Source organism: Anser cygnoides, chromosome 3, assembly GCF_040182565.1.
Source record: "Anser cygnoides isolate HZ-2024a breed goose chromosome 3, Taihu_goose_T2T_genome, whole genome shotgun sequence".
NCBI lineage: Eukaryota > Metazoa > Chordata > Aves > Anseriformes > Anatidae > Anser > Anser cygnoides.
Genome location: NC_089875.1, coordinates 86,801,559 through 86,815,483, shown reverse-complemented (window position 1 = coordinate 86,815,483; position 13,925 = coordinate 86,801,559). Strand labels below are relative to the sequence as shown.

The 13,925-nt window shown below is 37.4% G+C and overlaps 1 protein-coding gene across 1 annotated transcript in view; it reads left to right on the top strand.

Annotated features, from left to right (window-relative positions):
* BCKDHB (branched chain keto acid dehydrogenase E1 subunit beta) overlaps nt 1-13,925 on the top strand; it is a 125,641-nt gene that overhangs the window by 62,200 nt on the left and 49,516 nt on the right. The window contains exon 9 of the mRNA XM_066994621.1: nt 8,986-9,072. Within this exon, the coding sequence (XP_066850722.1) occupies nt 8,986-9,072 (87 nt within the window). The remainder of the gene's footprint in view (nt 1-8,985; nt 9,073-13,925) is intronic.

Below are 13,925 nucleotides of genomic sequence, written 5' to 3'. Positions count from 1 at the left end.
TAGCAGTATTTGTATTAACAGGAACACTTTTCATTCAGTTTGCATTTATTGTTCACTGTAGAAAAAAGAATCAAAATATCAGCATTCTACCTATTAGGGTCATTTTTTCTCTCTACTCAGAGTCAGAGGTTTTAGAGAATTGTTTGAAAACAGGTTTCAAGAATTATTGCAAGCCTATTAACTTGTTTCTTCCAGCTTGTTGACTATAATATAGAATTCCTGTACTGAATGTACAGCTAGATTTCTTGAGCACCAGCTGGAAACCTTGGAAGTGATTTTATTCATAACCTTCCTCACAGTGGAAACAGGGCTCAACAACTCCAGCAAATGATATAAATGTATGGGCTTAACAACATTTGAAGAAAAAAAAAAAGCTTTACTTTCTTTGGGGCAGTCGAGTTATGGATAAGGGTGTGTTGTGTGTGTGTGTGCTCACGTGTGTGCGTACAGTGTGTGTACCTCTCTATTTGTATGGAATTTTATCAAATGGTAAGCCTTACAGACCTATTTTAACTATTATGTCTCTTTGTTTAGCATATCTGTATGATTTCATTTGAAATCATTTAAAATCCATATTCCTTGGGACACCGAACCATATTAATAATGTTGTTTTACTGAAACATCAGAACTTTTTTTTTTCCCAGAGAATAATATTTGTAATATAAAGTCTCTCTTGATACTTAAGCTTATTCTTAAATGTAGTGCTAAGGGAAGGTCAAAGATCAGAGTTGTGAAGGACAGGTGGCTACAAATAAAAGTAGGTTTGAGGTTGTTTTTCTTTGCCATCTTGCTGCTAACGCTTCCTCCTGCTTCTGCCTTTGCTGTTGTCAAAAATGCATTCCAACCTTTTCCAGTGATCCAAACTGCTTGTTCCTTTCCCTGCCTTTGAGTTGTCATTAGGATTTTAATCTGAGTATATTGTGCTGATACCACTGAGTTGCTGGAAGTAGATGCCAGGTTGAAGTACAGCAAGACTGATTTGTTAGGGAAAACAGATTGAAATTGGTCCTGTAAAATTAATTTAAATTCATTCTGGGAGCTTTATTCCTTATTAGAAGTCAATATTTGAATGCACAGTAATAACTTCTGAAAGACCTTAACAGACAGTATGACAGCTGTCTACAAAATCTAGTACATGTTTTGGTAATTTCTTCCATGTAGCATTAATCATTTGGTTTTAGATAATTATGCTACTTGGAGTTGTAATGAATTATGCTTTTAGATCTTTGTCTATTTTCTGTAGTAGCTGATCTTTTACTCTGATTTGAAACAAATTGGCAAGAGGTTAGACTACAAACTTTTTTTTTAGTTTTAAATTTTTTGGGGGGTTTATTTTCATCTTTCATTTCACACAAGGCAGGTGAGGGTATAATAATTATGTCACAGGAGGGCTGTGCAGCAGGACAGCCTCTTTGCCCCAGTGTGATAAGGATGCCCGCTGTGTTTAACAGCAGTACAGGGCTGTTCTCAGTTCCTTCCTTCACACCCCCCACTTGTTTACTGTAAATGTCATGTGCATTTAAAGACCATGTTCTGGTTCTTTGTTAGAAATCAGAATTCTTGTCCATTCATCTTCATGCTCTTTGCAGTCTGGGATGCTAATGGACCGGATTGTCCTCGCAGTGTAAATTGCAAATTGAACCTGTTTTCCTTGCCATATAAATTTCTTACTGCAGTTCCTTCTGTTTTGGGGGAACTTGTTCTGTGTTGCAGCAGCTGGTGGTAGCTCTGAGCTCTGCCCAGACCACAGCCGGTGCCAGCAGCAGCTGCTGTGCCACCTTCAGTGCATGGATGCCGGCCTCTCAGTCAGAAAGCACAGCCCTCTGATGCGTGAGCTCAACGAGCAGGCAGTAATGGATTAAAAGCCTCTGTTTTGTTTAACTACTAGTAGGTAGATAAGGATTTGCGCTCTGCTAATGTAGATCGGTTAAAATGACTGGCAATGTTTTAGCTATTGATGTGAAGTTAAAAAGAAATAGGATTTTCGTTTTTGTTCCCTGCTGTTTGTTAATCAGCAGTCTCGCCTATTAGAGCTTCATGTTTTTTTCATTTTATTGTTTGGAAAGACTTTGTTAAAGATTTCTCTCTGATAGCCTTCCTGAATGATGGAATAAGAATGACATTTTCTCTTTTCCAAGTGGTTTTATCCTTTGATCTACCTACATTGCTGCCAATGTTCAGCTAGGATTCTCTGCTATATTATTGCTCTACTCGGACATATGTGTTTATTTTACTTACACTAGCCTTATGAATCTATACAAAATGTGTGTAAGCCAGACTGTCTCATGGCAGGGGGGTTGGAATTAGATTATCTTTAAGTTCCCTTCCAACCCAAACTATTCTATGATTCCCTGATTACCAGTAATTGAGAAATCTTATTCGTGCTTTGGGCTGTTGAGCTGTATGTGATGAAATAATGTTTTTTTGCATGTCATTTGTTCATCTTTGCATTGTGATTTTACTGATGAATAAGTTTCAGTTAACTTGGGAGCGTAGTGTAGATATAATACAGTAGATCTGAAGGCTTGCTTTCACTTTCCATCTCTGGGAATTTAGTACTGTTGAAAATCAGACTATATATTTTCTTTTAATTTGGATTAATTCCATGTTTTTTCTTCAAGAATTATTTTTGAAGCTTTAAAGAGTGCATACAATTTTTTGCTTTAACTACTTCTTGGAGAAGGTAGTTCTGTGCAATTGATAGCCATAATTTGCAAACTGGATCTTGACCATTAGTAAGCTCAAGGGTTTTGTACCTCCAAGCATCTTGGGACACATCCTATTCCTATTCTCTTTCATTCGTTATTTCTGTGCTATGGTAAAAGAGTACTTGAAGATCTATTTGTTTGACTTTCCAGAGATCCTACAGCTCCAGCATGGCTCTAGGGTGTCTGGAAATTGGCGACATAAATACTGCATTTGTTAAGATTGTTGATATATCACACGAACCAATAATAGTTCCTTGTGTCTGGGATGCACTGGACTTAGTGTCATGCTGTTGATCTGCACGTGCATAGTAAACATAATCATCAGTGTTTCATCTGGCAGGTTATGTTGCACATTTCTCTCTGGGAAATTCTGAATAGAAATCTGAGATCTTACTTCTATCCCTGTGCTTATGATATTCAGTACGACAAATACAGCTATGCAATTTCATTTGTTATTGAAACATTGAAAGGAAAGTAGGAATTAGGGGATCTGGGGAAAAAAGTAGCCTCCCTCAGGTTTTACCTTTTCTAAGAACAAATTTATTAAAGCTAATCTAAAAATGTGAAAAGAACAAAGTTTTTCAAGGCATTTATTGAAACTTTACCAAGGGTGTTTTTTCTTTTAAGCTTCCATATTCTGGCTCGTTTTCGGTAAAGACACATATCTACTAATGTTGATTTATATGTAATTTTATAATTGTTTGCATACGTGTTCATTGAAAATGAGATATAATATTTCAATGCTTTTGCCAGCTTCATTGAAATTATTTTGGAAAGCTAGTTTTTAAATTATGCAGGAAATTTTTACAGTCTATAAAGAACAAGATCAAAAGTATGCAGGACTTTAAACGGGAGAGTGAACATCAAAAAAATTTCTATAAGAGATGGAAAATCTTTTTCCGAGAACAAGTTTACAGAAATAGACAGCTTGCCAGTGTGATAAAATAACAGACATATATAATCTAATACTGGCTTTGATCATTTCTTTAAAGGCAATTGCTGTGTTAGTGAAGCAGCTGGTGACAGTGGAAATAGTGCTGTTACCGTGGACATACAGTAATAGTGTAAAATACAGTTGACCATCAAACCTCATTTTGGTTTAAGTCAGCTTTCCCATGAGTAAGGGCACAGTATGTTACTGGTAATGTCAGCACTTAGATTTCAAAGCGCTTGGAAGCACCAGGCGTGTATTATTTTATTCTGTCATCAGTGCCTGTAGGAGAGGAGAAAGCAGCCAAGATGACGAACTGAGAATTGAATAGAAAAGTGATTATGGAAACTCTTGGATAAAGAGTGTGGTGAGGGAGGTTGAAAATAATTTGCTAAGCTGCTTCACTGCAAAAACATTGGGCGGCAGTTCAGAAAACCTTCAGTGTGCAACCTGAAAGCCTCAGTCTGGCAAAGGCACTAGCGGGTGGTTGGGGGATCATGCCGCTAGCCTCGTGCTCTGGAGAAACCTAAACTGTTGCTGTTGTGTGTTAAACTGATGTAAAACGGTTCTGACAAGGAATCTGAGGTGAAAATCTATATTCAGTATGTGCGTTTGTTCTTGTTTTAGGGTTAATGTAGTAGTTGAAAGCCCTAGCGTCTTTTCTCCAATGCCCAGCTGCAGCACAGGTGACAGTGGTGTGACGGCCTGCGCCTGGAGCGTTGCTGGCTGGGCTTCAGCGGCCCTCAGGAGGGAGCACTGCTGAAGTGTGCCGGGCCGCTTCTGAAGGAGGTGACCCTGATCTGCCCCATCTCTCTGGTGGTGCTGGCTGCTAACTGTACAATGCTGCAGGACAAACCAAGTTATCTCCTGAAACTGGCTTTCCCCGCAGCCCCATAAGTCTTTGAGGAGATGCTAGGATGGGAACTTGAGGTGCTGGGTAGGACAGGAGCCCTCCCTTCTGGGAGCAACCAGGGTGACATCAGCTGGACTCAGCTCTGAAAACACAGAATGACTGAGACCTCTGCTCTCTTAAATCCCTGGATATTTCTTCCGACTTTCCTTTGTGGACCGTTCCTAAAGCTAATCAGCAAAAGCTTCCATTTTCATTTAATTTAAGACAGGAGATAACTACAATTACACTTAACACCCTCAAAAGTCTCTCTGGAATTTAAAGATCAGCTAGCAACAACTTCTGGTTACAGATATAAAGAAGAAACGTTTTATATCAGTGCCAGTCTCCTAAGCCACACTGTATTCTTTGAAGATGCATTTGTAAAGTACTCTGTGTGAGCTGCACTGTGTGCGTGCATTTAAACCTTTGAATCCCTCACTGACGTAGGACTAAATGTAAAAACTGGTGTTTTGAAAGGTAGAGAGCTGTTGGGGAAATGGAGAAGAGCCAAGCCCTTCTAGAAATGTAAAAGGTATCAGTGTGAGGGGACAAAATACTTCATTCCTTGAAAGACAACCAGTTTCTCTAGCTAATCCAAATGGAAAAAGCACTCCATCTAAATGCCTTCTTAAAAGGTGACAAACCAGTAGAATTCTGTGATGGCCAGTTTGTTACACCGTGCTGATTTATCCACTGCTTTCTTCAGTTTTTATGCCAGTGGTACTTCCAATTCAGGTTGAAAGGTGAGGACCCCATTAGCTGATGTCTACCGCACTGTAGACAAAGTTGTTTGATAAAATATTTGGACTGCAAAATGCTCTTCTGAATGCTGGGTTTTGGTTACCCTGGAGGTTGAGTGCCTGACTCATTTGATCTGACAGGGAGTAATGCTTTGTAGCTTAATTTAAAAATGAAATTAATGTTTTATAGAAGAGCTTTGATATCTGCAAACAATCATTAACAATTCATGTCCTCTGTGCTCTATAGCTTGTAGAGCAGTTACTTGTGAGATTTTCCCTTTTAACTCATTAACTACTTTATTTCCAGGAAATAAGATTTTAATTTCTACATCTTCATAGGGAATTTTATAACTTGGCCATTCTAGAACACTGCCAATGTAGAAAAAGTATATATATGCATATAAAATTTTTGCTGTATATAAAAAAATATAATAACATCTGTTGCTACTGTTTGCAGTTATTACTGTATGGTACTGTTGTCTTTGGTAGAGAAAACAATATAATTAAAATGAAGAGGACATACAAAGACCCATTATCTTCGCTGAACTGAAGTATTTTTTGACCAGTAATTCAGTAATTATCTCATGCATTACAGAGTTGTTTTTCTTTTAAAACAAACAAACAAAAAAAAAAACACAAAAAAACTCCACCCTCCAAACTGTGTACCAAAACAATTAGGAGGAATGATCTATAAAAGCATGAAAAGAATAGCTTAGAAAAAACAAGTAGGAAGAAATAACTTAGAAATACATGATCAACAACGAGAAGTTGAGAACTTTAGTAGATGTTCACAAAGCAAATTAACATAGCTGAGAAGTAAGGCAGTAGGGCTACCCTGACTTAAATTATATGGTTTGGAAGGGCGATGCTAATGAATGGTAATAGTAAAGTCACTGAGGTCCTGCATAGTATGATTTTTTTTTAACCTGTTTAGTATTTTTATCGAAGATATGGAAAACGTTTAAAACCATTACTGATTTAAAAAAAAAATGTTGGAGGTAGGAAGCCGTTGGAGAAATAGACACTCGATCACTGATAAAGAGAAGTTGGATTCATTGGCTGGGCTGGGTTCAGGCTCATGTTATGTTTTTCAGCATATCCAAATATAATTTCGCATCTTGAAATAATGAATGCAGACTATTATTCCCTCTTTATTCCAGAAAGAAATTATTTGTTAAAGGCAAAAAAAAAATCGTTTCCCAAAAATGGGGAATCACAGTTATCAGTTGAAACTGGACTCGTGGGGTTATGCTTTGGCCAAAAGGCCTTGTGCATCCAAGAACCGCAGTACCGAGGTTACATTGCCTCTGTGTTTGGTGTTGCTCTGTAAAAGGCTGGAATGCTGGTTTGAGATGGGCGTAGGACACTGAAAACTGGAGATGATTCAGGGAAGGGCTGTAAGAATGATGAAGGAACTGGAAGTGTGCTATATGATGAAAGATTTAAAGCTCAGTCTGCTTAGTTTAGCAAAAGTGTGGGTAGGAGATGATTTGATCACAATCTTAACATGTTCATGTGGGGAGCTGAAATGTGATAATAGATAGCTTCTCCTAGAAGATGATAGATAGCAAACAGAAGGAAAATAATAACCAGCAGCTTGAAGTTGAACTTAGCCAAACTAGTTTAGAAATAAGATGCAAAATTTTAGCAGGGAAAGCAGTTAAATATTGGAACAACTTAGCAATAGCTGTGATGCATTTGCAAACACTGGAAATGCCATAATTAACATTGCATGTCTTTCTGAGAGATGCACAGTGTTTTAGGAACAAGTGTGAAATTTCAAACAAAAATTAATGCAGCAGAACCTGTAATATTCAGGAATTGCAGTACTTGGATCTTTCCTTAAAATCCAGGTTGATATTTGCAATGCAGTATAATGATTAACATCTGCTCATTTTGATTCTGTATTAACATATAGAAGAATTTTAAAGGTATTTCTATATGGCACAATGTGCTGCAGGTATCCACGCTAGCCCTGAACAAGCTGGTTTGGGTACCAAGCGTCCCCAAGCCTTGCTAGCATGGTTGCCTGACAGGTACTTTTTAGTTGAGTTGAGACGCTAATTGTAATGATAGCTTGTAATGTTTCAAAGTGTGTACTTCTCAGAATAAATATATGCAAAAGAATAAATATCTTCATTTAAAATAAGTGGATTCTCAAAACAAACAAAAACCAAACAATAAAAAAAAACAAACTTGTAAATTGATTAATCATATCAGTTTTATCATATCAAATTTAAACTGGAGTGTTTATTTTTCTGAGCTGTTGTTTTGGTGAATTTGACAGATTTGTAGTGCATTTAATGTCTCTGCTCTTTAGCTATGAGTTTCCAGTGCAGGCATAAGAAATACAGGAAATACCCTACCTCACAATGGATAACTTTCCAACTGCCTTTTCCTGTCTTGCTTAGATCTGAATATTTTCAGGCTCCTCCATAGTAAAGTATATGGTTCATATTGCTTATTGGCCTGTGACCTGCCAGTACCTCTGTGGACAAGCTACTTAGAGCCAATGAGCTGCCTTAGAAAATTGAAAGGATTAGGAAAATACTGGGTTCATAATGAAAATGGAATTATTAAGACATAGCCTTTATATATTCTATAAAGTAGATAGCCTGGAGCTGCCCCACTGGAGAAGTTCACATCTCTAAGAAAAGTTGAGCTGAGAGCTACCAGTATCTTGGGCTTTCCTTCTTGATTACTACTGGTATGCTAACAGTACACCGTGTAATTATGTCTAAAATACGACTGTAACTGTCCTGTCCTTGAAAGATTACTATACACAACCTTTTGATGTTTTTTTTTTTTCTTTCCCCTAATATGTAAATCTAGAAGTTCATGGAACTTTTTTATGCACCTTATGAAATGGTAAAATGTTTATTATGAAAAGTAAAGCTTGGCTGCCATATTTCTAACCAGAGGCATCTGATATTTGTGAAATCTAAGCAATTTAGCATGTAATTGCTATATACCTCAAGATATTTGGTTGTATTGAAGCTTTGTACTCTCATCAGATTAAACTATTTTGCTTTCATCATTGTCTTTCAACATAAACACAGTTTTTGGTTAAAAGTAGCTTATGTTACATTCTGTATGTATTGTGCTGTGGAATTATTTCTGAAGTGAATTCCATATAAACTACACAAACTTTGAGATTTAAAATTAGAAAATGTTTGCAATTGCTGTGTAAAACCTGAATAAGAAACATTAATCCATACAATTGTCTTCTTGCTAAAAAAAAAATAATAATAAAAAAAAATTAATAAGTATACTTTTTGAATGGTTGTTATTCATGAGTTTTACCTAGGGTCTGGTCAGGCAGATTTATCGGTGAAGGATTTATTTGCATGTGTGCTTTTTATTTTTCACAGGATCCAAGCTGATGACTTTTAAAAATCTTATTCTCTTTCAGAAATGTTACAATTTGAATTGATAGGATAAATTCAAATTCAGTAGAATCTATTTTTATTCTTCATATTTGCTTAAAATGGAATGGAAGATATAAGCACTTCTCTAGTAAGTGTAAACATTCTAATAATTACTCAGATTTATGGGATGATTCCTCATTTCAGTGAAAATGCAAGAGGGAAATTGCAGCTACACTTAAGTACTGCTAATAATATCATACAATTCATATATTCTGTAAGTAATACAGGTAAGAAATTCACAAGAGCTGTAATTGATTACATTTTTGTATTTGTTTTTCCTTTTCAGTCAGTGGTGAAGACTGGGCGATTGCTGATCAGCCACGAGGCTCCCTTGACAGGAGGGTTTGCATCTGAAATTAGTTCTACAGTTCAGGTACACAGATTGTTTGTATTTAAGCATTCTGCATGTCTGAGTGAGTTTATGTATAGAAATAATGTTTATTACTATATTAAAAATTGGGGTTTTCATATTTTTGATTTTTTTGTTTAATTTCAGAATTGTGCATGCTTGCATTATTTTATCTGAACAGATAAACAAAGGTGATTCTAAAGTTCACACAAAAAGCTGTACAGACAGCAGTTAAACTTGGGAATTAGTTCTGGGAATGTAATTTTGAATTAAATATGCATAAGGAGTCAGAAAACTAAGTTTCTTAGTATTTGTGAAACATTTTTTTAAGAGTAGTTGTATTAATTTTAATATTACAGTGAAGATAATTCACTTTGTGTATGAAAATTGTCTTTATGAAGAAGCAAGCATTTATCATCTAAGCAGTGTTTGATCCCTCTTCCATTTCTCCCCTTCTGTAGGTGACCTTGCTGATTAAAATAGGTCTAGTAAAATCATTTGACACTGCCAACCTTGAGTCTTGAATGTGATGCTTTTTCTTAAATTCTTAGGAAAATGTGAAAAAAATAATCAGTGGTGCCTGTCTTTTAGTGTTGTGTGTTACTATTAATAACACCTGAGGAGATAACTTTTTTTAAAGTCAGGCATCAATCTCATGATTTAGTGAGATTTAGTGGCATTAAAAAATATGTTAGTTGGAGAGAAAAAGTTGAAGAAAAAATCTTATCAGTAAATATTACTGGAAGATTCATTTCATGGTATGATCAATATATTGCTGAAACTAAAAAATGAGTTTTTAATCTCCTCAGACGTCCACTAAGAAAGGGACTCACGTGGTTGATCCATCTTGGTTTGTTTTTTGTATCAGGGATATATATATTGACAAATACGACATATTTAGCAAATGAACTTTAAAAGCCTTTAATAAAGGGCTGTTTCTTTTGGTTCATGCTGAAAGCATATATTTGTTTCATGATGGTAACTAATAATCTTGTATTCAAATTTTTTAGGAAATGAGGATTTGTTTCTTTGGAAATATTAGTTAATTTATCACACATGCTATTTCAGAATACATTGAAATATAACTCTTTGGCATTGAATTTATCCGTCGTGAGTTTCTTTTGGCTGACTCAAATCTGTTTTATAACTATACTGTTGTTACTCTTTATATCTGTTCTTGAAGATTTCAGCATCCTGTACGAAAGTTTCGATACCAGTTATTTTTAAGAATATCCATTCTGCAAAAGAGAGCAGAACATCATTTACAAAACGTAACAGCTTTTTCAAGAGCAGTAGGCATAATAAAGACCTTGCTTTTTAAATTTATTTAAACATGTTTCTTAAACAATCAAGTAAAGTCTATATGTCTGATATCAGTGTGCAGTAAAAATAAAAATGAAAAGTGAAATTCACTTTTACTGGATGCAAAGCATACTGAGAATGCCAAAAACTGTGGATTGCAGTTGGCTTTAGTTTCCTCTTACACATGGAAATAATAAGACTTCAATCAATTGTGTCCAGTTGGATTAGATGGTTAGTTTCCATATTGTTATTCCATCCTTGCCATGAGGTCTCTCGTCATAGAAATAAGGTGAATAAAAATACATAGGTTATTTCAAAACAGTTAACTGTCATAAACATTTCATGGTAATGTAGATTTCAAGGAAATGAGTGTGATTGGAAATGATGGCTTTCACTCATGAGAAAACTATATGGAAGGTTTCCTTTTCATTATTTGAAAGATAAAAGCGTTAGGAGAGCATATTAAATCAGAACTCTTCTGTGTCAAGTACAGAATATTTAAAAGGGGGCACATTATTGCATTAAGTAGTCATTCACTCTGATTTCTTAAACATATAAAACTAAGAAAAGGATGAAGTGGTGTAGTTAAAACTGCATGTGATGAGACTTTGCCCTTAGTACTGACGTTTTTACATGTTCTCAATGGGTATTATGAAGTGAGTAACAGATGATAGGATAAATTCAATATAGGTACTGTTAATACTGCTCGTTGATTATATTGTGTATAAAAGCTTGCAGAAGCGTTCAGCAGGGAGGGCCCTAAACTTCTTTTCCTTAAGGGACACATTGGAGCATATTTGGAGGAGCCTTGGAGAAAGGCCCACGGAGATGTCATCTCCAAAATCGGGTGTGGAAATCATCAGCACATTATTAACTTGCAGTGTAAAAGAATGTGAATCCAGTGTTTGCACCTGTGTTGAAGAAGAAAATGAGAGGAACAGGGTGGTTTCAAAGAGGGGTGACGGGGGGAGGCTCCCTTGTGAGCAGGGGCAGAAGGCACAGCTGCAGCAGGGGAACCCCAATAGCCCATCCTGGGAGATGGAGCCCCTGACCCGGCTCCTCCCAGGGCTGTCCCCGTGGGCTGAGGGGAGACAGCCAGCAACCACCGACAGGGCAGATTTTGGGTAAAAGGGGAAGAAGAAGGACTGGTTGCTTGCCCTTGGGCTGGTTGATAGACTGTCCGGCTGTGCACTGTGCCCAATCAGCACCATGTGTCTGGTCTTCTCGTCACACCCCATTTCTAACTCTTTTCGCATGTGGGGCGTTCTGTCCTGTGTTCGAGGGTAAGTATGGTCTGAGTGCCAGGAGCGTGTCGGTGTCTGTCACCAGCCAACGTCAAGCTGGACAGCAGGCTGAGCAACTCGGGAGGCGGGTGTACGTGGGGGTATCTCTGGGAGTGTCAACTGGAGGAGCTGCCCACTGGAGGGACCAGGAGGTCTAAGCCAGCTACTGGCTTAGCAGCCTTTGAGCATGTTACACTGACAGGAGGAGGAATTTATGTCATGTGCATGCCGTACTATTTTGCCTACTCATTTCTGCTAATCTTGTCTTTGCTTTATTTTAATTGACTTGTAATGTTTCACCTTCTAAAGCGTCTGCTGTGCAGAGCTATTTACAGGTGAGGTTGGCCAACCTCAAAGCATGTTGTTTCTCTAATTAAAGCCATCAGGGAACCTTCTGAAGACTGCCTTTCATTGGTGTCTCTGGTAAAAAGCTGCCTTGCAGAGAAGCAGCTTGCAGTCCTGCTTCCTTTTTGCCATTGCTGCCATACTGACAAAATAAAGATGATGGTGTGATGTATTTTCAGAATGAAATGGAGACTTAATAGGGGGCTATAAACAAAGGATTGTACAAGGGGAAAATAAACTCAGTTACATAAAGAATAAAGTGATAAAGAACTTTATGATGAACACTGTGATAAAGAACAATACTTCATTTTAGAAGTCTTTCATGATTTCGGTGGTTAATAACCCTTTTATCAAATCTCTTTATTTGTAGCTGCCATCAGTGTTCCAATTTGTTTTGTTTTTCTTTTCCTTGCAAATGAAGGGATTATTATTCTAGGTTGCTTTTACTGGGATAAGCCTCTGAGCACAGCTGTATTGATCACTTTGTAGAAAGATGAGGCCCTTATGAGCAGAGCAGTTCTGCTGAGCGTGCAGTGTAAAGGGGGAAGGAATCCAAATATATGGCAGTAGTAATCCTGCAGTAACTGGTCACCCCAGAGGGCTGTAGATACCAAAAGTTTGGGTTTCAGCAATGAGAAGTCGTTGAAAGGTTCATCTAAAACTAACTCGAAGGTGATCTTTTTTCTATTAGATATTGTCATGTTGTGGTTTAGCCCCAGCAGGCAGCTCAGCACCACCCAGCTGCTTGCTCACTCTCCCCGGGTGGGATGGGGGAGAGAATCAGAAAGGTAAAAGCACAAGAACTCATGGGCTGAGATACAAACAGTTTACTAGGTAAAGCAAAAACCACATGTGCAAGCAAAGCAAAACAAGGAATTCATTTGCTGCTTCCCATCAGCAGGAAGGAGTTCAGCCACTGCCAGGACAGCAGGGCTCATCGCGGGTAGTGACGGGGAGAAAAACACCATCACTCCGAATGTACCCCTCTCCTCTTTCTTTATCCCAGTTTTATTGCTGATCATGACACCACCAGGTGTGGGCCATCCCTTTGGCCATCTTGGGCCAGCTCCCTTGGCTGTGTCCCCTCCCAGCTCCTGGTGCACCCTTCTCGCTGGCAGGGCAGCACGAGGAGCAGGAAAGGCCTTGGCTCTGTGTAAGTACTGCTCTGCAACAACTAAACATCGGTGTGTTATCAGTACTATTTTCATCAAAAGTTCAAACACAGCAATCAGATGAGCCTCTACAAAGAAAATTAACTCTATCCCAGCATAACACATCATCTCTTTGTTTTATTTCAAAATTATCTTTCACTCGGAATGTAATACGTTAGAAAGCTAAGTTTACGTTAAAGGTCTTATAAGTCTTGTTGTGGTCAATGTAACATATCAGATTTGAAGAGAATTCTGTGGAACACTTATATTTTCCCACCTCTATTAGCAGGTGGCCTTTTACTGTGAAGTCTCAAACACTTATTTTTGTTAGTTCATGATGTATTAGAAGAGATTATTTGAAACTTGGGTGTGGCTGAAAATTTCATGGCAATCTGAAGAAGCTGTCTGATATTTCTTTAAAAACATTTTGAATTATACAGTTTTGAGGGAAATGTAAATCTGAAACAAGTAGCTTTTGTTTTTAAAATTGGATTTTAAATTGACACTAGTATAATAGGCAGTTGTTGCAATTTGCTATATTTATGTAGCTTCTGTGTATGATGGAATGTGCTTGCTAGTTTGAACCTTAGAGCCTATTCTGCTTAATTTCTGGTGCATTTTGATCCAAAAATATGAACTACTTAACTGCAGGACTTCATCAGCACTTGAATTGGCATAGTACAGCATGTAATTTCCTTTTTTGTTATTCTAGTCACCTTTCTTCTCCTTCTTTATGCAAACTCTTTGACAAAAACTGTACTACGCTTCTGAGAAGTGATGGTAATTTGACAGAGAA